At 42.0% G+C, this 25333-nt stretch overlaps 2 protein-coding genes and 1 long non-coding RNA gene across 4 annotated transcripts; 1 reads left to right on the plus strand and 2 right to left on the minus strand.

Annotated features, from left to right (window-relative positions):
* Positions 1 to 982: 982 nt before the first annotated feature.
* On the minus strand, positions 983 to 5961 carry LOC112554569. Its single transcript, XM_025222396.1, has 6 exons — positions 5554 to 5961; positions 4946 to 5083; positions 4508 to 4723; positions 3673 to 3850; positions 2760 to 2861; positions 983 to 2251 (listed from the first exon to the last, which is right to left on the minus strand). The coding sequence occupies exons 2-5, from the start codon at positions 5067 to 5069 to the stop codon at positions 2852 to 2854; spliced, it is 528 nt and encodes a 175-aa protein (XP_025078181.1). The 5' UTR covers positions 5070 to 5083; positions 5554 to 5961; the 3' UTR covers positions 983 to 2251; positions 2760 to 2851.
* Positions 5962 to 7501: 1540 nt separating this feature from the next.
* On the minus strand, positions 7502 to 15283 carry LOC112554567 (multiple epidermal growth factor-like domains protein 6). Of its 2 annotated transcripts, none has more exons than XM_025222394.1 (13): positions 15191 to 15283; positions 14570 to 14672; positions 14062 to 14198; positions 13643 to 13787; positions 13273 to 13361; positions 12397 to 12576; positions 11789 to 11926; positions 10817 to 10960; positions 10565 to 10639; positions 10223 to 10417; positions 9407 to 9544; positions 8385 to 8521; positions 7502 to 7640 (listed from the first exon to the last, which is right to left on the minus strand). In XM_025222394.1, the coding sequence occupies exons 2-12, from the start codon at positions 14617 to 14619 to the stop codon at positions 8424 to 8426; spliced, it is 1389 nt and encodes a 462-aa protein (XP_025078179.1). In that variant the 5' UTR covers positions 14620 to 14672; positions 15191 to 15283; the 3' UTR covers positions 7502 to 7640; positions 8385 to 8423. The 2 variants fall into 2 exon arrangements, with proteins under 2 accessions (XP_025078179.1, XP_025078180.1); XM_025222395.1 differs by having other exon boundaries at positions 14570 to 14687; positions 15191 to 15262.
* A 2978-nt stretch (positions 15284 to 18261) lies between these two features.
* On the plus strand, positions 18262 to 25289 carry LOC112554415. Its single transcript, XR_003097235.1, has 3 exons — positions 18262 to 18462; positions 23065 to 23277; positions 23911 to 25289. It is a non-coding gene; the product is annotated as an uncharacterized LOC112554415 (long non-coding RNA).
* Positions 25290 to 25333: the final 44 nt, after the last annotated feature.

Below are 25333 nucleotides of genomic sequence, written 5' to 3' on the forward strand. Positions count from 1 at the left end.
ATAACTGAATGCTGTTTGTATATTTTTGCATGGTCCAACTTGCGGAAATTAAGTTTGATGTGTTAAAATGTAGTGTGCAGGGTGTTGGTAGAACAGATCAGAGAATGCGAATATAAAATATAATCATACTACCACTAGTGATAGCCTGTCCCGGCTTTACCATTATACAAACTATAGGCAGTTGCCTAGGACGAAAGTACAGATGGGGATAGTGTGGGGAAGTGATGGTCTGCTTTCTTTTTTGAGCGATGTATGATGATAATCATCGTGTACATGACTGTTTTTGTAGTAACTCTACTCTCACTGCAGTTCTGTTCTGCCCGTGCTGAAGATGTGTATGTAGCATTCTGTGAACTGTGTTTAGGAGTGATGCTTAAGGTAGATGTGTGTTTTCAGTACACATTTAAAAGATGCAATGCTGGGTAGGTAGCGGATATATGGAAGGAGTAGGGGGAGCCAGCAAAAAAAGTAAAACACAGCACGGACAGTTTTTGTAGAGATGAATAAAAGTCACACAAAAGCTCAGAAGCATTTTTTTCATTCTTTCCATCTTTTGGTCCTATCCATTATTTTCCTTGTCTTTTTTTTTTCAAACAGTTGTCTTGTAATGCGCAGGTATTAGTATAATAAGCCTAAACCAGTTTTACTCTGTCGTGAACATCATACATTTTATGAAATTTTAGTTACTTTTTTTAGATTTATTAAATTCAGTTATTTAACTCACTTTTTGAAAATTACTTAGCCTTTATCAACGGGTCAAATACACCCTTAAGATGTGAGGTAGCTTGCACTTGAAAGGAATGCGATGAAAATGGCTTGACAATCTGCAGTGATATGTTCAAAATATACTTATTTTTGTCCAATTACTGTACTCATGCATACAATTTGTGCGGAGAAAATGTCATTTTAGAGAATCATAAGTAGAGCCATACATTTTCGCAGCTTGCTTTCTATTTCACATATGAGAAATACAGAAGCAGCATTAAAAAGATCAAGTACTCTATTTATTTCACAATCTTCAGCTGATAGAAATTACATTGCTTTCCTTTTGTGAGTAAATATACTTTATGACTTTAGTTGTGTGCGAGTCATACAATAATCTATTCTCCTGGTATTTCTTTTCGCTTTAAAATAAGAAAAGCAAACGAGAGAATCACTGGACATTGAGCAATATTAAACACGAATAAAAAAATTCATCTCGTTTTTGTCTTCACATATACCCGTTCAATGGTTGTTCCCTAGATGCAGTAACTCACTCATCCCCTCGCCAATTAAACACACCCAGAGCCCGATGTATTTGTCTTGATTTAGGCACAGAAACACGCGCCAGTGAGTGGTTAGAGCTCACAGATGTCAGGGTTGAGAAGACACACCTGTTGCCACGCACATCACCTTGCAAAGCCAGCTGTTACCTGTCCCATTCTCGTACCTGTGCACGACAGTTAATCAATCATTGGCCACAACACTAAAGTTGTTTTTTTCTCTCTCAAGATCCTGTTATTTAATTATCTGCGCCAGCATGTCAAACCCTCAAAAAGGTCACTCAGTTGCGATTGCATCTCACGTCACAATATTCACGATTCTGTGAAATCTCAGTGTTCAGTTTAGGGCCGTATTCATGAAGCGATAGTAAATCGTTACCTAGGAGCAAAATGGGGAATTCAAGGGAAAAATATATTTTTTTTCTTATATACGACGGATTGTCTAAACTTCGAGAAGACTCCTTTTTGCTACTTTACCCAAAAGATTCTTTGCTTCTGCTTAATAATTACGGTCTTAGGGGTGAGACAACATTTTAATTACGGAGACAAGACGCTCACCCTTGATTTACTCTGGACAAAGACTATTGTCGCTCAGTGGATACTGCTCCTATGGCTTATTGTGTAAAAAAAAAAAAAAAAAAAACTCGGGGTGGCTCTGCCGCGTTTCCTTACAACGGGTCTTAGGTCTTGAATCTCCCTGAATCGCAATCAGTTATAGAACGACCTTACGAGAGAAAGAAAAATAAATATGCAGCCCTTTTGTCGTTGGTGGCAGCAGCGGGTGATAGAACATACGTCGAGGTGATTGGTGGCAGCATCAGGGAGTCGATGAGATCAAGGCTGTAGTTTGGTCGCCGTCCAGGTGCTCACAGTCAGGATACAGATGACAAAAAGGATTTGGCTGAGAAGGTTGTGTGGCCTCACCGCGTGCGCGTGAGAGGTTGTCAGTTCCTCTATCCTACTGGCCACCTCGTACTTGTACAAATCCACTGCACAACGACCACAAAATTGCACACACGTGCGCAAACACGCACACACATTCAGCAAGACACGCACACACGTGGGTGGTGACCGAAAGTTATATGAGAACTGTATAGCTTGGTAAAACTCATTAGCACACACGCCATAATCACACATCCGCTTGTGTGTGGGTGGGTGTGTCTGAGAGAGAGAGAGCAGATATACATACAGAGCGAGAAACACAGTGCATAAAGGAGAGGAGGAAGGACAGAGGAAGAGGGGTTGGGTGGTTAGGATTGTTGTTTTACGCCGACCTAAGACAGCCTGTCCTGTAAACAGAGACCACATGCAGAGAAGAAACAGTTTGCCAGGACGAGAGCTGAATCCAGGACACCCAACCCCTACTGTATTGGTGACAGGCGGTAACCATTGCGCCACAGTGCCCAAGGCAGAGGAAAAAGAATGAATGAGGAAGAAGGAAAAGGACAGATTTTCAGCGAGAAAGGACGAGAAGGCGCACACAACTTCCACCTTCACCTTTCGCCACGCATTTGCCGTCAAATTTGTTGCAGATCTCGTTGTCGTCCTGGCAGCTGCATGCCCCCGCGCAGTCAGTGCCCCACGTGCCGTCAATGCACTCTGCCGACAGAGAGACGGGGACACCAGATTTACGTCACTTCCGCCTGCCTCTCCACCGACATCACACGTGTCATCACAACTCGTGCACCTTTACAAGGTGAGCGTCGAAACTGTGTCTTTAATACAGAATCGGTTCGTGTAACAGGTGTATTACAGTTCAGTTTCCTTCGAGCTCATGAAGTTGTGTACAGTAAATCCTCTCCTGACTGCGATGGTTCTTGAAAAATTCGATTTTAAGCGAAACGACTTATCATAAACATGATTTTATCAGATGCTAATTGATATACATGCAAATAAGCGTTATATTTTTTATGACATTAATATCAGAGTTACTCTCAGCTCTTACTCTTGTAATTTGGTTCTTTTTTGCGTTTACTGTATTTGATTTTATTCCTTGTTGGTACTGTTATTTATTCTTTTATAGTTCATATGTTATTTGTTTGTTTTCATGTCTCTCGTATGCTGTTCATGTTGGTCTTAGGTGTTAAGAGCATGCTTCTTAGGAGTGTGAGCATGCACTTTACAAATTTTGCATTTATTATTATTATTATTATTATTAAAACATATGAAGAAAAACTGGAGTGTCCGGAGGAAACCTACACTGACATGAAGGAAGGGTGTGTAGAAAAACCTACAAACCACACACAGAGAGTGGTCCCGGTCGGTAATCGATGTTTTTGTTTTTATCACGTAACGATGTATTTATGATGTAACCAACTTAATGAGGAGTTGCTGTAGCTACGCATGCGCGGAAAAGGATTAAAAAGATGGACTCATTAGACACAAGAAGACAGCGAGTTTGTGCACTGACCCCAGATTTTGACCTCGCACAGTATAATCTCTCTGGGGTCCATGAAGCGCACGATCTGTCCCGATGACATTGTGAGTGCAGAAAATGTCTTCCTGAATAGAGGGACGCACGGAATTCTCTCGCTTGAAGCACACTTCCCCGTCGACCTCAATGTGCAGCGACATCTTTGTGAACGTGCCTGAGGCGGAAGTGAGAAGTTTGTGCAGGGAGGCACGTGCGCGCATGCGCACGCACTCGCTAACACACACACACACAGAGACAAGCGCGCACACACAAACACACCCACGTGTATAGATGCACTGGTACTCGTACACACACGCTTACGCATATCGCTTGTTCGTACAGACAGCTGAACATATGAGCAAGTGAACACTCTTTAACATACACAACATGGACGTAGAGAGAGGAGAGACGCACATACGAGCAGACGCACAAACACGCAAACTTACAAACCATATCACTTTCCACCTTTCCTCTTTTCACCTGCAAACATATTTTTCTATTGTTCTTCTGGTTATGGGAGAGCTATGTAAAACAGAATGGGGAGATAGATGCTAACAGGACAGGTTTACCGGAGTCACTAGTCCTTCTTTACATGCACATACGTATACATACTTATGCCCAGACCTACATACACAATAATGTACATTTCTTTTCTCTCTCTCGCTCTCTCACTCTCTCTCTCACTCTCTCTCTCACTCTCTCTCTCACTCTCTCTCTCATACACACATTCCACGGATAAAGTTAAAACCCAGCTCGACTTATCCACATCCCTCTTGCCCTCCGTCTATTTGTCTGTCTGTCGCACGTGCCGTAATGCCTGTGTAACACGTACTGTACTTCTGACCCACGATGGTGATCCTGTTGATGAAGACATGGCTCAGGAGGTCCACCTCCCACCAAGACTCGCCCAACGACTGCGTGACGGCGCAGTGGCCGGCAGACGGGTCGTCGTTACCGTCGACAGCATGAAAAGAGTACTGGAGTGACTGGGACTCGTCGTGGTAAAACAGGCTGGACTGGCGGGTGGGTTTCTGCAAGGCCATGTTCTCTGAAGCAGATTTCACAACCACAGTCAGCAGATAGCTGACTTCTGATCACAGCCAACGTTTCAAACAAACCAAGTCCTCCCTACCTCCCGCCTTAGAGAATGCAAAGAAAAGAAAGCGACGCTGCACTAGGCACTGCTTAACAGAACTCACAGTGTGACCGACACACCTGTGACTCTCACATCCGATAGTCATTGTGGTGCTGTGTAAGGGACAGGACTCACGGATCTGACAGGCGGCTCCTCTGAAGCGAGGGTCACAGTGACCATCGCAGGTCCCGTTGTTCCGATTGCATTCATCCGTGGAGATGGCGCAGTTACACTGGTGCTTGCAGTCTTTGCCCCACATGTACCGAGCACACTCTGCACGAGACACGAGGGACATTGTTTAGGAAGCTGTCATCGCATGCCATCTACAAAGTTGTCCTGCTCATTCTGTCCTGTCCTACTTCCTTGCTCGTCCATGCATGATGAGCACTTATCATGGACCATGTGGCACTTATTTGTTTGTTTGTTTTATGCCGTGCTAGCAACTATGGCTATATCACGGCAAAAAGTAGTTGTAACTTTAAAGGTTTTGGAATAAAAACTTCCTAAACACATGATATATTTTTAAAGGCCAATATAATAAGTAATCAAAATGTAAAATTGGGTGAGAAAACATTAAAAGGGGTGTTGAAGCCCAAAAAGGTTACTATCACACCAAAAACAAAACAGAACTATCAGGATATAAAAATTTTTAATTTGATGGTGGAGCCCTATCCTCTTTAAAAAGGAAAAGAATTCCACTTCCCGGCCCTGTAACCAGATTATGATCAAACCATCGCACTTACCGTAAACTTGCACCTCACAGATATCTACCGTGCTGCCATCTCCTCTAAAGATGATTTCAATGCCCTTCGAGTGCTTGTCACATATTACATCTTCACGCTCCTTTAACAACTTGAACTTGTCCCCACACTCTTTGTTATCGATGGTGATGGAGAACAATTCGCCGTGACTCTCAGCTGTGGCCCACAAAAAAGCAACAAGTGTTGATGCTGGCTGCTGACTTCTTTTTTAAACACCAAAACAGCAGATGAGGTTATAAGACACTAACTTAGGCAACCGCTGTTAAAAAAAAAATTCCAGATCCAGAGAGAAAATACGCGTGTCGAACACAGAACCCACGATTTTTCAGTGTCTTGGTGACGCGCTTTTTACAGGTGCGTTCCATAGGTCTGTCCATACCACAGTGTACAACCCGCATTCACGAAGTACATTAAAGTATACTAATTTTCTGTTTAGTCATTGTGGTGACAACCACTGCATTACACTGACAAACTTTACATACTGTATCAATAAACTCTGTTTATTTGACAAATATTGCTACTGCGGTGACAAATGCTGTGACTGTAATGACAAACAGTGTGTTTGTTTGTTTGTGTGTGTGTGTGAAAAACATACTTTACCTATCAACCCACAAACGCTGTGCGGTCGCATACATTGTTGACTTCCTGAGCTGTTTACCGACTGCGGTGACAAACTGTTTATTTATTATTGCGATAACAAACTTTGCCTAGCTTACTGCGTTGACAAACTCTGTTTACTTATTGAAGTAACGAATGGTGTTTACTTACCGTTTCTTGGCTTTGGTAAGAAGAACACAACTCTGTTGATGTACGTCACCTTCACCAAAGTAATTCTGATGATGACCTTGCCCCGCAAGGTAAAGCAGGATCCGTTCAGTTTGCCATCCTTCAGGTAGGCCAAGTGTCCCCTGGTGTTGTCAAAGATGGTTACATCTGGCTCACGCGCAACGTCTTCTGTCAGCGAAAAAAAAAAACACCCAACTTTGAAAAAGATATTTTTTTCTTCTTTTATTCACTCTCGTATCGAAGTCAGTCCTAAACATTTTTTGTGTACCATGTGGTCATTAAATTGTACGAAAATACTTCACACTGATCTGGTTGAAAGACAATAAGATATTTTATATAAAAATATAAAATTTCATGGTCAGTCTGATGGATTTTTGTTTTATTTTTTGTACATTTGAATAAAGCGATTGATGTGAACTGACGTTCCAATGATAAAGTGATGACATCCACAGAGCGATGATGAAATATATATTTTCTAGAAACAGTCGTCAAGCCTTTAGATTATCTTCTTAGAGTATGAGCAAATATTTTTCCAGATTTCAGTTTCCTAAAACGTACCTAGTTTGCTGTAAATTAAAAAATTAGTTTTAATGCATTTTTATGTGACTGTATATATTTCATTACACGTCCCCAAGTTTAATCTAGTCTAAGGTGCAAGCTTTCATAAAGAAATGCATAGAAAGGAATCAACAGTGTGATGTTATTCAAGTACAGGGACGTGTACTCGCCATCAAGCCTGCAGCTGAGAGATTACACAAAGCGAATTAATTGATAAAAATATATTAATTTAGGCGCATGCTCTGTTTATCCAATACTTACCCATCTGGCAATTATCACCATACCAGCCTTCCTTACACCCTGTCCTGCAAACTCCTGTTACTTCATGGCAGTCTTTGTCGTCTTTACAGTTGCAAGTAACCCAGCAATCCCTCCCAAACTGTCCTTCTTCGCATTCTGCACACACACACACACACAAGTAATTTTTTTTCTCCTTTAGACTTCAGAACGTGCGTTCAAGGGTATTAGATAACCGTTTAAGAGTTCTTTTAAAATCAAATACCACGTGCAAACGCCATGTGGTAGGAAAGAGGACAACAGTTTTCACGAGGGCGGACCGTGAGTGGCAAGGTACTCACTCGAGCGACACGTCATTCTGTCCGAGTTCAGGGTGCAGTTCTGACACGCCCCACTCTTGGCGTCACACGGGTACGACTCAATGCCATCAGTGGTACAGCTCGGGCAGTCGAAGCCACAGTTGATGCCATACCTGTCTTTGGAGCACGCTGCACCAACAGAATAATATACAGTCCAGGTATACAGTCACAAGACAGGATATACAACTCTCCGTTTTGAATAAAAGGAAACAATAAAGTCACGAATAATGAGTAAGTCACTATAGGTCACCAATGATAATTAGTTTTAAAATAGAAACAAGTTCTGGGTAGTTGCTTTAAATAACTAAGAATAATAAAGTGTTTTAACAGTCAATTGTTCATCCCGCCCCTGTGTGTTATGATTCTCTAGTTATTGGATTACAGTTCATCACAGAGTGCTATAGGTATTAAGCAAAACTGTTAGAGAGGTTCATAAGAGCTTTTGGATACTGTGGAATAGTTGAATGTTTTTTTTCTCATTGATATTTGATTTATTTTATTACATGGTGACGTTTGTAGGCGTGTATCTCCAGAACGGAAGTCACCCACATTTTGGGAAAAAGTATCTTGCCGTGAGTTTTACTCAGTCACTAAGCATAATATAGAGCTTTAGGATTCACCCTCGTCTAAAACGTTTACCGAACACATGGATAAATTCAATAACGTGTGCTCTGTTGAGAAAGACTTCCAGTCTGAGCAACGAGTCCTGCGTTCAAATTTTAAGAGAAGACGACTTAAGCACACAACTCACAGTAGCACACACATACATCACAACATATACAAGCACACCCATTACGAGGCGTGTAAATACAAGTTCGTGCACCCATCTAACACATCCTCCACAAATGTAATCTTGGAAAGGCAACAACTCACGCTCGGAACATCCGGAACCTAACCACCCAGCTGCGCAACCTATGGGCAGTTTCCATCAGAGGGCCGGCACACCGCCTGGTCTTCGTAGCAATGGCAGGTACCCTGGCACTGCACTCCAAACTTGGATGGCTCGCACACTGACACACACACACACACACAAGCGCATATGAATACGTCTTTGAATACATGTGGGAGACAGCTAAATATCTTTACTGACATGTGTGAAGGGGACGAGGACTGAATTCATCTCACCTGTCTTACCTGTCAGTGACCTCACGCCTTCCATCAGCTACAGTCTGCTCTTAGTGCCTTGGTACTGTGGCTATAACCATGGCAACGAAATTTTTTTCGAGACAACAAAAGCCCAAAAGATATCATGAGCCCCTTCATCAACCTTCTGACCCAGAGACTGTTCCTGCTGGAATCGCCGCTGGTATTGTGCAAGCAGTGCAGCTACCTGTACAATTCTCTCACTTTACAGGCTTTTCTTAACTGGATAAATATGGATGAACGTTGACAACATTAAGATTTCTAGTGCTCTAATTTTCTTGCATGTTTGTGTTGAAGATGCCACGTGCCGATGAGCAATATTTCTGTAATTGCCCTTGTGGATAAATAAAGTCGTCCCAATCACTGGTTCACTTATTGCGGCTTGACTATATCGCGGTTTTTTTTAAATATATCCAATTCTGTATATCGCAAAATTTCGCTCGATTTGTGGTAAATAGATATTTATATCAATATTTATGATTGTCATTATTTTTTTCCTAAAAAGTGTTAAAACAATATAAAATATTTATTGGCACTGTCGCTTTTATGTGAACGAGCCTTATTGTTATGTGAAAGACAAAAAATAAAATAAGATCATTGGAATTTTTTTAAAGGCTGGCTTCCTTTTTTAACGTTGACCGGTTACTGTAAAAAAACGGTAAACAATCTATCTTAAAAAAGTTTGCTTCCTTTGCAGGATGTCAACGAAGCTGTTGGAATTCATGGGTTGTTGAGGTCTAGCGAGGGTATACCTTCCTGGCAGCTGGTTCCCATGAAGCCTGGAGGACAATCTGACTGGCAGGCACCTGTGACTTTGTGACACACTTCTTTGTTGTCCTTGCAGTTACAGGAGTACTGGCACTCTGGGCCCCACGAGCCGTCTACACACTCTGAACAAAAGAAAAACAGGTACATGCAGGACAGGTGCATGCCGGGCAGGTATACAAAAAAGTACTTATTAGAGTGAGTTGGATGGCAAACCCAAGCTCAATGTCCCATGGAGAAAGTAAAGAATCTTGACACTTTTTTGTTTATATAGGACAGGCAGAGCAGTGCCAGGCACAGAAATGTTGTTTGCAAGGGGGCAGTACGCATCCTCGTGGTTATACAGAGACTAAGATGTAGTCAAACACTTCTGAATGTTCGCGAATTCGTTTGTACCTTCAAACAGTTGGAGCACATGGTATTCAAGTCACAACAAAAGCCTGCATGCACTGACACTAGATGTGAAGATTGCAAAAACTGTTACAAACTACACGACAGTAGACCTCTCATTTTTCTATATAGGGAGAACAGTTTGATCACGAACCAGCAATTAGTACCTATAAAGATTTCTTAGAATTATTGTCAAAGCTTCTTTACAAATATACACAACAACAACGATAAAAAGAAGACGAAAGAAGGGGGAAGAATAAATAGGAGAAAGGAAGAGGGAATATAAAAATAAGGTGTAGGTGTGCATGTGTGTTGAATGTCTTGTATCGGTATGTATTTGAAAGATAAGAAGAAGAGGAGGCAAAAATAAGGAAGAGACACCCAAAAGGACGATGATATTATGAGCAGCCTACCCCAGACTTCCAGTTCACAGATGGTCAGTTCTTTGTCGTTTGGGTATGTTAACTTTTTTTCGATCCTCACGACTCGCCCGTAAATCGCCGACCTGCACCTGATACGCACGATGGGTTCGTTGATGTGGTTTGTAGTGAACTCTTCGCACAGGTTGCCATCTACCTTCACCACCAGCTCCCTCAGTCTGGATTTGTCTAAACACACACCAGTTTTCAGCGATGCACGCAGTGCAAATGTTGCACGAAAGCACTTTCTGAACAGACACAAGCAGATGGACCAACAGTCACTAATGAAGAAAAAAAAAACATCGTTTCCCTCTGCCACCCACCACCTTGACTTACGCATGTGATGACCTAAGACTTCAACCAGAGTGACATAACGGTTAATGCCGAGGTCCACTTGGATCCACCCAACACCTGTGGAGAGAAGACAAGCCTTTGTGAGTTTCTCGCAAAGAAGATTTAAGAAAGAAAGCGAAGACAAATTGTATTTTAATTTTAAAAGTGACTTTTGTTGCCGCTATGATTATAATGCCTTTTATGCTCACTTCCCACGATTGGTTCATTGTCCCCCATCTTCCATTTGCGGCGTACCTTGGCTGTTGTGGGTCTCTGCACAGAAGCTGAGGGAGGTAGAGCGAAGTCCGTCCACAGCATACTGACAGAACCCTCCAGGTGTATTCCCAGTGGTCGGCCGAAATGAGCTTTGTTGGCATTTTCTCACCAGGGCAACATTACCTGCCACAAACGAGTGTTACCATGCTGTTACCACGGTAGCATTACCTGATACACAACAGTTTTGCTTCCACATCCTCACCAAGGCAACGTTAAACAACAACAACCGTCACGAATTCCATGACTGCAATGTAATGGACAGCTGTGCGACTATCCCCTGGTCCATAGCTAACCCTGGGGTAACGTTACCTCTGCTTCATGATTACTGGCCACACATCGTCAATTTATTTTTGCTCATTTTTGCGTAGGCCTGTCTCTCGAGAATGAAGATAATCACACAGATTAGGGGAAATAATACCACGTACCAGACATTTAATACCTTAGCCCATACATTTAAAACAACTGTGAACCCTTGTAGACCTTTAAACCTCAGTTGCACCCGGAGCTGTTCGTGGAAACAAGGGTAGAGTGTGTAGCTGGCGGTGCGCCAGACTGCCCTTACTTTGTCAAAGTACCCGAAGAAGAAGCAGATTAATCTTGACAAATATCTACAGTCACCGATAACTCGACTCCCCGATTCGGGAAGTTCTATGAACGACGCACGAAGCAAAATTAATTCAATCAATTCCGAATGAACGATGTCAGACGACTTCATATCGGGTTCTTACACAACATCCGTCTCCCTTGATGTTTCATTTCTTCAGAAATCCTCCCTGTTTTCCTTAAATTAAACAGAAGTAGAACCAAGTTACTTGATACAATGTATCAACCGGACCTACTCTCTCTTTATATATATATGTATCTCTTGTCCGTAACACCCTCTCTTCATACCTCTGGCTACAGACGAGAAAGTAGGGTGGGGTTGGAGGGGTAAGGACTGAGTGAACTTACGTTCCTGACAGTTTGCCTGTCGGTGTGCCAGTCTACATCCACTGTGACATTTGCCAGTCACTCTGTCACAGGCCTCTTCTGGGTCCTTGCAAAGGCACTCACGCTCACAATTGTCTCCAAACATTCCTGCAGTGCACTCTGTAACCCAGGGGCCAAAATCTCGCTGAATAATGATACTTCCATTAAAACAAAAAAAGTCATTTACCTTTAATTTAGACTAAAGACTTGGCTAAGCAAAGTGCTGTAAATCATGAAGAAAAATCGTTTGCCGGTCAGTACACTACATACTTAAAACTTCTCCTTGATCTCCATAACTACAGTAATATTACATGCATAACTGTGAGATCAACTTAAGAGATTTTGCAATAATCAACATTCAATGGTTGTCAAAATGTATTTTCGAGACTTTTTGTCCACGAGAGAAAAGGGAAATACCTGCTCCTTGTCAACATGTAATGTTCTTGTCACGTGAAACCTTACGAAACGCGTTACGGCAACGACTACGCGAGGCACGAGGAAGATGTCGCTACAACACACGGCGCTACTGGTTGGAGGTTCATGGTTCAGGTTCAGTCGACCGATCGTCTGCAAATACTACTGTTGCTCACCCCACACTTGCAGTTCGCACAGTTTGATCATTTTATGGAAGGACGTCAGCTTCAAGATGCGCCCCACCATGTCCGACTCGCACGTGACGTCTTCCTGTTGAGGCGGCGCGTACGACAGGTCACGCTGCAAGCACACCTGGTCGTCAAGCTCCAGTTGCAGGCGGCTCTTCAGTGGGTGATCTGCATGAGAAAGAAACAACAAATCAACGAGGAAAAGCAATAAAGAAAGGAAAAAAAAAAGAAAAATAAAATGAAGGAAAAATGAAGAAAGAAAATAAAGAAAAACGCGAAAAAAGAAGATGCCATCATAAATGAGCTAAAGGAACCACAAAGAAAGAAAGAAAGAAAGAAACAAAGAAAGAAACAAACAAACAAAAAGCCTATGAATGAAACGAAAGAAAAAAACTAATGAACAAATAAAGAATGAAAGAAAGAAGACGAAAATAAAAGAAAGACAAAATGAAATAAAAGAATGGAAAAGGAAAGAACAAATAAAAGAAAAATAAGAACGAATGAACAAAGAAAGAATAAAAGACCAATGAAAGAAATAGGAAAGAAGTAAAAAAACAGACGCAAAGAATGAAAGAGGGTAAAGGAAGAGTGAACGAATAAAGAAAGAAAGAAGGAACGAAAGAAAGGAGCCAAATTACTCCTAAAATAGCTTTTAATCATTTACTGACAGGGAAACTCAATTACCACGTGGAGGAGCTTTATACTCAAGAATCTGTCAGAAGGCATCACACACACACACACACAACACAGACAGCATACACACGCGCGCGCACGAGCATCCCTGCATTCCAGTTGAGCTAGTTGACGTCACACGCTGCTAAGCCAGGGTGGAGCAGCTGACTTGTCACGTGACGTGGTACTCACCATGGTCGACACCCAGCAAAGTGATTTTATTGACCCTCACCAGCCGACCCATATCGACTGTCATGATCAGGACCTCCATGCCATCAAACCTGAGCGGAGCAAGCCAAGTACCCGCGGTGAGCTTACACTACCCGTAGCAGCCAGCCAAATGAGAAATTAATCGACTTTAATAATAATAGTAATAATATTACTAATAAAAAAAATAAACATGTATTTGTACAACGCTGTCCCTTGCCATTACTATGCTCTTAGCGCTAATCAAGTACTTGAAGCAATACGATTATTAGGTGCCAGTGATTGCCATAGTATGTATGATTAGAATTCCTCGTGGTCAGATTCCTTGCTGATGACTGCCGGACCCACTTCTCACCTGTAGGCCAGAGCACACCGGCTGAGGTCTGTGGAAAGGTCGTTGTCCACAGCTTTGTCACCTGTCAGGTGTTTTAACTCTGTGCCAGTGCCTGGGAAGAATTTCTCGCCGGTCATGTTCACCTGTTTGAACAGGGCAGCGTTGTCTGCACACCACAGATGGAAATATTTCAACACCATGTCTACCTTCTCATTTATAGCATTATAAATGTGTGTCGTTAGTACTGGAAGTCTATACATTTTTTTTATTTCTTAGTATTTATCTTACCTCTGTATCTACATCCGAGTATCTATATCTATGTCTGAGTATCTCTAATAGTTTCTCTATGTTTCTGCGTTCATGCATGCCTCTAGGCTGGCATCTGTTGTTTAGTAAACTCCTCAAGGCACAGTCCATGGGTGTGGTCGTCATCAACTCACACTGTTGACAGTTGAAGCTGCCGTAGCTCCACGCGCACTCGCCGGGACAACGACCATTGTGGTTGATGCACACCTCGCTGCTGCTCTTGCACCGACAGAGCTTGGTACAGTCCTCTCCGAACACACTGCCAAACACTCTGTACAACAGGCAGCAGGCAACGGTTAGCTGGGTAGAGTGGGATTTCTTTTTTAAAAATAAAGTTCAATAATTTGTGATGCCCTCCTCCTTCCCCTCAATCACCTCAATCAGGAAGGGTAATATGTCTACTATAATTTTGTATACACATAATTAAAGGAGGTATCATGTTACTTTCGATTGACGTCACGCGGTGAATGAGAGATTTGTCTATACAGATATCTGCGCGAATTCAGTTTGGTATTTAAAAGCCCCAAACATACCGCCAGTCTGTTGTTTGAGTCGTTAACGTTCTTAGAAACCGTTGCCATGTGCTCAAATGTATTGAAAAAAGAGCTGTTACGTGGTTACTACGTGAAAGATCGTTCTCACCTGAAGCGACTGCAGCCCTCGCCAGGAGTGACAACGCAAACGCCAGACATGTCGTATGACGTACAGGCATCCTGGTTATCTCCCCCTTACTGTAGAGCCTCTACTGCAAACCACATCCCTTTATCATTTAGAGAAAATATAATGTTGACATCATAGTTCTGTTAGGTCATACAACCTACCATTGTCATCCCAGGTATTTTGTAAGACCTACTTTATCAATCATCAAAATCATTATAGGAGCTGAAGACACTACATAATTATGCTTTCCAGTAAAATAAACCAAAGTTGTGTGGTTATATATATATATATATGCACGATATTTCTCCTAAAATAAGACTGAATCTTATATTTTTGCTAACGTGGAAAAATTACTTCAATTTTCAGGACAGTAGGGTGGGGGAATTGAATTTCTTAATTTCAGTATGGTGATAGTAAAGTTATCCCCAAAACATACTAAGTATGCATTAAATATGAAGATACTCGCTGCAGGCTAATTCATTGGATGGTTTGTTGTCTGTTATATGCTTTCAGAGACTTTTATACAAGTGATGCCCTGAGTCAAACATCACCCACATCCCTAACAAAATGAAAGAGAAAAGGAAGCCAGGTGGCAAGAATTACCTTGAAGGTGTTCAGACCTAAGTGCATCCACTCCAGCGCCTGTTGCGAAGCGTTGCCTTCAGTAGGAAAATTATCTTTCATTATCGGTCCCAGTGTTGACGTCATCAGCTCAATCTTGTGACTTCTTTGTGCTTGTCGTCAGATAAACCTTAACGGTTGTTCTTCGCTTCTTTCATCACACTTTCCTTCCTTGTTCCCTTTCTCCATTTCACCATCATTTCTACGATAGTAAACAAACTCAGTCGCTGTTCACTTGTTTGTTAGTCTGGAAAACACATTTTTTCGAAAATATCTGAAGACAGTTCTGTATCGTAGCATGCTGTATATATAAACACTGACCGTGATTGAAATAATACAGTGTAATTTTACTGTATTAGACAATTATTGGATGGTTTAGTGATATGGATAAGTGTTTATGGAGCATCGCAATGTTTTCTTTCTTAGTTTTCTTTATATCACTGATCATCAAAGGATTTCTTTTAAGTGTTGAAAATAATTGTTTAATTCTCCATTAGATCAAAATACATTGGACAGAACACATTCTGCAAGATTTTTTAATGGTTATCGCTTTTTACAAGCTTTCTCACTTCAATGATTAGTAGGGTGCAAAATGTTTTTGTTTCTTTGTGTAATGCTCAGTACAAGATGCACAGTAAATACACCACTTCCGTATCGCGATACCCGCCTTCAAACATCACGTGACTTCTAATTAACATATGGACCAATTGTTACTTTATATGGTCATCTCTTGAAAGGTGTCTCATGTCTTGTTATTGCTTTACAAATATTCACACTTTACCGTGTAAGTCTTTCTTTCTTTATGGTTGTCGTGTAAAAATGTTTATGGTCGATTTTTTACAAGTTTCTTTTCTTTGTAGTTATTATCTAATGCTTTTTACTTTATGACGTTCATGTGCAGCTTTCCTTATTTTATGGCTGTCGTTTGAAGCTTTCTTACTTATGATCATCGTGAAAGACTTTCTGACTATGCTTTACAAGCTTTTTTACCTATAATTATCGCTGTCAGGCTTTCTTACTCATATTTATCACTGTAAAACTTTCTCATTTTATGAATATCCCTGTCAAGTTTTATTACTTCAGGGTTATCGCTGTACAAGCTTTCTTTTTTGTGGCTATGGCTGTACAAAGATATCTGCCGTATAGGTATTAACAGTTCTGAAAATACCTTTATTACCCCTGACCAATATTTTTTTCTTGAACTTGCAGGATGGGCCTCCTTTAGCTCTGCCAGGAGGTTCCCCCGACCAGCAAGCCCAACAAGCCAATAAGCCGCGAAGTTGTTTTGTCCACTACGCCGGTGACTCCGTGATGTCAATAACGACACAGAGAAGGAAAGAGTAAAACTTCTCCCGAAAAACGACTAACACTTGACATTATTAGCCGCGCAGTATCAAGCAAACACTTTAAATGCTCATTTTAAATTCTTGTTGACAGATAAGAGCGTGCCGGAACGATAATACCATTTATATATGGCAACTTGGGGCAGTAAGCACGACGGCACTTAGGTTAGACAAAATGTAAAGGAATATTCTTCCTGCCAACGGAGAACTTTTTTTGGTGCAGAGTTCAGCTAATGCGAGCCACACACGATCCGATACTCAAATGAACAAAGTGGCCAAGAACCACAGTTTGCCACGAAAAGTATGTTTAATTCATGTATCATCAGTTATAATCCTCGTTGTAGATGATATACCACGAGCCTTCTCTCGCAAGTGCTGAAACAACATTTTGGAGAAAATTTAATCAACATTTTATCATTTTTTGTTCAAGAAAAGAGAGCTAGTATTTTGTAATAATCATTTTGCTTTAATTCGACTCTGTCACACCATCTTTCGCTGACATGAACTTTGTTGAAATAAGAATTTGTTAAACTCTGAAACCAGCCTCTTATATTTACTCGCACGCAAACTTAAAAACAAACTCACAGTGGGGAGAGTTTTAGACCCCTGGACTGCGACTGTTGTTCCTTTCTCCTTTGATTGTATTTTTCTGAGCCAGACGCGCACGAACCAATTCCTGGGTGCTTTCTCTTTTTTTTTTCAACGGTGACCGAGAGATATTGTATCTAGACTGTCGAGGACAAAACACCCAACAGGTGTGGCTTTAGCTACCTGTGCATAACTCCGTGAAGGTTTCAAAAGACACCCACTTAAGAGCACACTTTCAACAAAGCCACCGAAACTAAAACACACCCACAAGACTTTTCATTTCTTCCAAACAGTAGCATGCGGTGCTTTGCTGCCTTTCCCTGCAAGAAGAGAAATGCTTAGAATTATTATACTTCCAGGAGTGAATTAGCTTGATAAACTATTCACCGTGAAGTGAACGCATAATACCGAGGGACCATTTCTAAGAGCTGCCAGGAATATATATTTGGGAGGTGACTTTGCGGCCTGAATACAGAAAGGTTTACAGGATAAATGTTCAAACCCGAACTGTGATGACTTTTATCTTGTAGCCATGAGGTCGATCAGTTTTTAGTCGGTTTTGGTGGAACAAGAAATTTTGAGGCTAGCTCTGGCCAGACACCGAGAAGGTTCCTCTCTACCCAATAATGAGTTACTGAGTCAGGCTGGATGTAAATCTGTAAAATATATCTTACAACGCCAGTCGACTTCGCTGAGCTGAGTTTGAATGGTCGACTTGTCACTTGAAATCGAGGACTTAAAAAATCTTACTTCCAAGAACTCATCGGCACACAAGCCAAAGTCGATTTTTGAAACTAAAGCCGAAAAAAATGGGATTAACACTTCTCATGCCACCCAGGTCAGTCCTGTAAACAAGTCCTGCATCCAGAGGTAGTTGTTCGTGGAACAGTTATTAAAAAAATAAACAAACACTGAAACAGCCAAAATCCCGAGGCTTGTTTTAGTTTTGGATGGTTATGACTTATAAAAGTCATGACCTAGAAAGTGAGGTACGAATGATGCCATGAAACTTTCCCCTTGACGACCAGAGACGTCACCGTTAGCGAGCACGCGCCGTGACTGCCAAGACTACGGTACGTCACGCGAACATTATGTCCGAGGTCGGTCTCGCTTTGCCCCTTACCTCCACCCGACTTCGGTGTGTTGGCGAGCACAGAATAACGTGTCTTTTGATTGCTGCCAACGAGGTTAAAACGGACGCGTGGCACGCAGACAGCCGCATATCTGACGGTCTGGGGGCGGTTGGAAGAAACGGTATCAAGTTGTGCCGGAGACCAGGAACAGACTTTGTCCACAAAGTCGTCGAAGGCAGGTAAATTCCAGGTTAGTCGTTCAAGATATCATTATGCGATGAGTAGATGTTGACTAGTAATTCTCTATCAAGATGAGATCTGTAAACAATTCATATTTGATAATACCTGAATAAACTGGTTTAATAATTATTATTATAATTATAATGACCAGCGTTTATAAGGCAGCTGATTCAATTGATACTAGGCGCGTTTGTTCAGTCATGTACACCATTCATAAACCGCGGGGAATATTCCAACTGTTAGCCGTAATAATAATTATATACTTAATTAAACATGTTCAAAGAACCTTGTTCATGGACAGACAGGGCGGTCTGATGGTCCATCGGTTAACGCCTGTCACCAATAGAGTGAAGGTTGGGTGTCCTGGGTTCGGCTCTCGTCTCGGGCACACTGTTCTTTCTCTGCGTGTGACATCTGTTTACAAGGTTTGCTGCTTGCCCTGACTACAGTCTTAGTTCCTGGCTTGGCGTAAAAAACCAATTACCCCGAACCTTCCTGATTAAGGATTTCGGTAATTAATCCTCTTTCTTACTGAGCATGTTTTTCATTCGGATCCCTCTTGTCATTTGGTTTAATAGAAAGAGCTTACTTTCTGTCTTTTAGCAATAATAATATAATCTTGCGAAGGCATAAAATTGACATGAGGGAAAGCAGTAGTTGGCAAACCCTGATATTCCACTAAACATCTTCTCCCACTAGTGATGTAGCGGCTCAGATTTGCTGTAAGTTTGCACGAACCAACTCCCACAAAAAGCCTCAAGCCAAAACCCGACTTCAAAACATCGTTTTTTCTGTCTCTGCCCTCCTTATCTTTCTCATTTTACATCCACTTAACTGTTGTATAAGTGATTCTTATTTCTTTTTTAATGTTGCGAAAACAAAAAGCTTGTTCTCATCTGATCTTCAAAATTTAGATACTCCAACTTCACACCCTATAAGATAGAAACCATAAACTAAAACTGTTTGAATTCACTTTACTACCACTTAAATCTCTAACTTTTTAATGAAAAACTACTTTTTAAAGTGTTCAATTCGTTGAGTAAAGTGGAGTAAGTGGTGTAAGTGGAGCAAGGATACAGAAATATTAAGCTATTTCTTTAGCCAGCGGAAAGTAATACTGTCAGTTTAAATCACCCCAAGGAGCCGGTGACCAACAATCAGGGTAGATGGAAGAAACTGAATAATTTGGCCTTGTCTGTAATGTTTACGGCTGTAGGGTCTGACATTTGAAGGAGAATGCTGATAAACTAGAGGCAAACTCCCAAACAGTGTTTATTCCCTGTCAGTAATCTACGATTATACCAGCCGACTTGTAAAATTGCTTCATATATCTCTTTGAACGATTTGACACAAATGTTCGAAGAGTTTCAATGTGGATCAGGGTCACAAGCAGCCTTTTTCTCACCTGACATTTCCTCATTTTATTTCAAGAAGCTGGTCTTACATGGCGACAGTGATAGGGTGAAGGAGATTTCTTTTTTAACCTCGTCTTGTTCATAAAAGAAACGAGCTTTGATATGTGACACATCTGGTGCCAGTGCCTTCTGCTGAGAGCAACAAAGCGAAGAACTCAGAAGTTTTTTGTTTGTTTTTGTAGCAACTCGCTAACAAGTGATTGCTCAGCCCCTTTCTTCGGCTGTAGTCTTACAAAAACTCAGATTAACTTACATAGCGATGTCTCCATGTCCTAATGTGCGATTGAGGCACGAACATGCACTCCTAGCCACTCCTTCTGCAACCCCTTCTCATATCACTCATGGAGTAAAAAAAAAAAGCACAAAAAATCAGTTTTGTAAGATTTACTTGGCCCCTTAGTTTAAACGGGTGGCTGATCCATGTGTAAGCAATTAGTCTTATTTTCACTGCCCCTGGCTTTAGCTGATAAAATGTAAATACACATATACAGTCAGGGATTTCAGGGAGTGGCTTCACAAATTAAAACATGCGCATGGGTTTCATGCTGTCTAACAATTTATAACTTTAAAATATAGCCTTATATACTTTATAGCCTTATAACTGCCTGGTAAAAAAAATTATGTGATTGAGCAGCGGGGAATGGAGAGCCGGTGGAAGACTGCGTTTGGATAAACCTCTGCTCCTACTCATCTCACGCAAGATTGTCTCCTTCTAATAAACCCATTAACACGATTTTCTACATAACTGTAACCTTAATGAGGATAATCTAACCGTTGATTTAATATGGTCATTATTTTTTGGGAAACACTTTATATAAATAAAGTTCAATGCAGAATGCTCTATATTTTATCACAACTTCAAATCTTTCCGAATGGAAATGGCGCTAAGACAACACTTCCCATGTCTGTTATTCAATGATTTATAGACTCTGGTCGTCAAATTAATTTATATAACCTTGCCCTGCTGACATTTTTAGAAGTACAAGTCATGATAATTGTGCGAACAATTTCAGGTGCAGCCCAGTCCAAAGCTCACAAATTTGCATACATCCTGAAGCGAGAATATGGCTTTTTGCCTTCAGGGCCATTCGGTCACACTACATAATACACCGCAATTTTATTTTTTTTCTCTGTTCTTTCTTTTCTTTTCTTTTTTTTTGTAGCTGCTTAATAGAGGGGTGGTCGAGAGTAAAGCCTTTCAGGTTTTATCTTGGTGGCACTGTTTGGCAGACCACCGAACACCGCCTTGTAGTCCTCTGAAAAACTGACCTGATCACTGTCGACCTTCATGTATTTCAAAAGACGGATCTGAGTCTGTGGAGGTATAGCCACACAGTTAAGAAATGAAAGAGAACAAAGCAATCACCTAGCATTTTCATTTTTGTTTACCTTCAAAGAAAGACTTGTTGTGGTCGGCGAGATTTTTGCACTCCATCGCCTACTAGATAGAACCTTCTGTTATCTACAATTACAGCCCTGGTGAGACCAGTACAGATTAAACATATTCCCCAAACTCTTGAGACCTAGCTTTTGTATGAAGGATAGGATATGTCACAAAGTGTTCAGCAATGAGAAAACTAACGAGTAGTATAATGAGATTCTAATTTGCCCACGAAAAGTGTTAAGTGAAAGCACAGGGAGACCCTGTGAGTTCGCCATGCAGCCACTGCTCAATGCCATGAGACCCTAGGTCGCTGTATGTACGTCCACACGTGTATAATTATCGCTATTCATGGCTGGTAACTAGAATAAATATACACGAAGAAGGTGGAGATAGCCATTTCCGCGATAGTAACGGCGCTGGCGCATACAAAGGACCCAGGGCTAGCTATAAAATTCAACGAGCAAAGATCATCGCCCTAAGGATAACCCTTGCCCACGTGACTGTACTGCATGCTAATACCTGCGATGACTGTACATAATGCACCCGGCGGGTGTGTGAAGGGCAGGGCAGGACAGGAAAGCCATTCCAGTTCACAACAAGGCCAAGTTTAGCAGTTTATCCGAGCCAAACTTTTGTGTACCTGAACAACAAAGACCGGAATCATACCAGTCATGCACGATCAACATCAGATCCCTCATCTTAATAATGATCTAGCCCACTCACACCTACAACAACAACAACAACAACAACAACACTGAACTGTTTTTCTTCCTTTGAAATGTTCAAGTCCTTTCCTGAACCTTTTCAAGGAACTCTGACAACAAATTCTCTTATTCTATGGCAAGGTAAGCGTTTGTCCATCCTTTCTGCTCGCTCCCTTTGCCAGTAGTTGAGTCCCTTTCCAGAATTACAGAGGAGCTCATACAAGACATCATTTCCTCAAGACTCAGAGAATACCCTTTCCCTTCTACTCTCCAAAGAAAACCCTATTAACTTCATCATGTGTCAAAAGAAATCAAAGCCGCGTCCGCACCAGTGCCCACGGACACGCTTGATTAGACAAATGCTCCCAGCCCTCAGGTTGATTGTTGCCTTGACTATGTAAGAATGTTCATTTACATTCTTGGGGCCTGTGTATTTTCCACATTTCTTTGTGTGGCAATGTTCGTAGGTCGGTTTCTAGGGGCGGTAGGGGGATTGTGAAGTTGACTGGTTACCAAGATTTTGATATATGCTTGTAGTGAGCTCAGCCTGGGAGTAGAAGAGGAAACTGGTTATTTACTCCAAGGCAGCAGCTATAAATACATCACGGCAACACGCCACTTTTAGAAAAAAACCTGCGTGCTTGAGACGAAAGTTGAACCCCAGATGGCCTCTTGTATTTCCACTAATTGCTTAAAGGTCTTACGGACGCACTTGTTCAAAATAACTGGATTCAGGAGGGTTCAAAATATATTTTCTCAATATCTGAATAATTTTCTATGATCCCTCTATAAACAGGTTCACCTCAGACAGAAGTAGTCATAAACATGGCATAAATATTAACAGAAACAACTAAACAGACAGTATACCTGTCGAGCCCTGACAACGTAAATATCTCATATACATTTCGGATGTTAGTCGACGTGTATCTCGAGAACGAATAATTGTTGATAATCTATAGTTTAGAAGATACATGTAGTGTTTTGCCCCAAACGTAACCTAGTCATTTAAAATAAATTTCGCCTCCTAGACCTTTAACCGTTGAACAACCACACCACCACTCCTGAGTTCAGCACAATCACATAAACAATACTTCTGTTTACTATTGCAGCTGTTTGAGGAAGTCGCACAGGACAAGAGTGAGAGATGGAGAGATTGAAGGGACGGGACATGGCGGCGCAGCGCGTTCTCAAGCAGCGGATGGACGCCCTCGAGCGGCAGAAGATGTCCAGCACCTCGGCGCATGACCAGGACATTCGCGACCTCAAGCGGGACCTGGAGACCATGCAGCGACGCCGCTCCTCCAGCCTGCAAGTCAGTCAGAGTAAGTCTTCATGCAGACATCGCAAAATATTGTTTGCTCAGGATTCACTAAAATAGCCTTGAGCCCCTCTAGTATCCCTGGGCTCCACAAACGGGATTTTTTCCCCGGTGTATTTTATGACACTTGTTTCAGTCAACGGAATCGCACCTGAGCAGACACCAGGCCTTTAGGCAACATGATTCTTTCCTCTTCCTTCTCAGAGATTGCTAATGTCCAGAGACCTGAGATGTTTGGTGAAACTAACAGTGTTATCAAAATGATTCGCTCACGTACGCAAGGATTGGCGCTTTTCCTTATTATTTTTAAGACCCACAGGAATTGGTGTTTTGATATTTAATGACAACATTTTTGTTTTTGATGTACACTATTCTGGGGCCATAGTTATGAACCAAAGGTACGTCCATTGGTCTGGCTTGCTTTACCTCCGTTCAGTCCTGACAGGCCTACCACACCTTTTGTGACCGTAGCTTGCGGACTGCTCGCAACACAGAGACTCCTAGATTATCAGCTGACGTGTCTACACCCTTTTCCAATTACCGAATCCACTACCCCTGGGGTAAGAGTACCTCTACAGCCTCTACAGCCTCTGCTGCCTTTTTTTAAAACTAAAGACTTATCTCCCCTTCGTTTCAGAGCCTCTTGTGTCTGGGGAAAGACGCATTTCCCTAACCTCTTCACCTCACACTAACGATGTCGGTGCAGCACCGAAGAACAAAGAAGGGGAGTAAAATACCAAAGGTCACATTCCATAAGCACCAGACACGACGAAGAGAGCGACCTGCTGCAGCAGATGGCCAAGGCACTTCACACGGCCAGCACAGAGAACGAACTTCCACGACCTGGTCTGGGGGACTCGAGCAAACTGCGCGTCCTCCTCAACACAGCGCAGTCGGAGCTGGAGGTGAGGTCAGCGGAAGGATCAACGTCTGCAGCGGGTAAAGGTTACGAGATAGAAGGTCACCCTATGGGCACAGTGAGTGAAGGTTCCAGGCCTGACGAGAGACATCGGAGAGACTCGACTGTCTCTGCCGAGAGGGAAGGCGAAGGCGACGAGGTCTGGAGCGAAGTCCGCAAGTGCCGCTACATTCGAGGCTACGACCCACCCGAGATGCGCATGCCTAAAGACATTATCGGGTTTGTGTTCGCAGAGAACCAGGCGCTGGTCGGCGAAGAAGACCCAGAAACGACCGCGGCAACAAAGTAGACTCGTGTGCTCCCTCCAAACCACCGTTTACATTTGCCTTCTCAAACCCTCTTCAGCCTTCATTTGGAAAGGATTCGTTGTTGCCCCCAGCTTTCCGATGAGCCCATGTGTGAGAACTGCTCACCCCAGCATTCAGTATTAGACAACAACAGGACAGGCTGTGTTTTACAAATATTCCATTCATCGTTTTTAGGACGGTCACTCACAGTCATTAAATAGAGCATATCGTCACCAGAGACACTGAAAGAAGGACTGCCATCTTGTGAACAGATAACTTACTACGCGCATGCTCTGGATCCTATGCACTCGCCGTTTCCGCTCGTTCGTACACAGTTGTGTTTTGTCTTGTTTTTCACTTTGCTAGGGAAAAAAATCCGAGTTGTTTTGCACACAAAGATCGACACAGATAAAATTATCTGCACAATATCGAAGTGCCTATGATTGTTCCTTGCAGAGCAAACAGATTACATGTAAACGCAAACACAGGTTTATTGGTCTAAATGTCTTCCTCTTCAAACAATGTCCTTCCCATACCTCTTTACAATCAAAGTTACAAAGTGTACAAAAGCAGAAGCTCAGAACATCATCGCAAAATGGCGGGGGAGAGGATTAACAAACTGAGTTTTTCCCGTTTGTTTTTCTTTCCCAACTGTGACGGTGGTGGTGGAGGTGGGGGAGCGAGTTCCAACACCAAACAGTTTTCGGCGCCAGGGTTGCAATACGTTGCTGGTCACAATGGCTAAAAATACTTGCTCAATTTGTGAAAAACAATTTACAGGAGACATGAATTAAAGGACTGAACCAACAATGAAATAGAAACATTATATAGGAACTTATTAAAATGTAGCAGGG

This window comes from Pomacea canaliculata, linkage group LG13, assembly GCF_003073045.1.
Source record: "Pomacea canaliculata isolate SZHN2017 linkage group LG13, ASM307304v1, whole genome shotgun sequence".
NCBI classification, from domain to species: domain Eukaryota; kingdom Metazoa; phylum Mollusca; class Gastropoda; order Architaenioglossa; family Ampullariidae; genus Pomacea; species Pomacea canaliculata.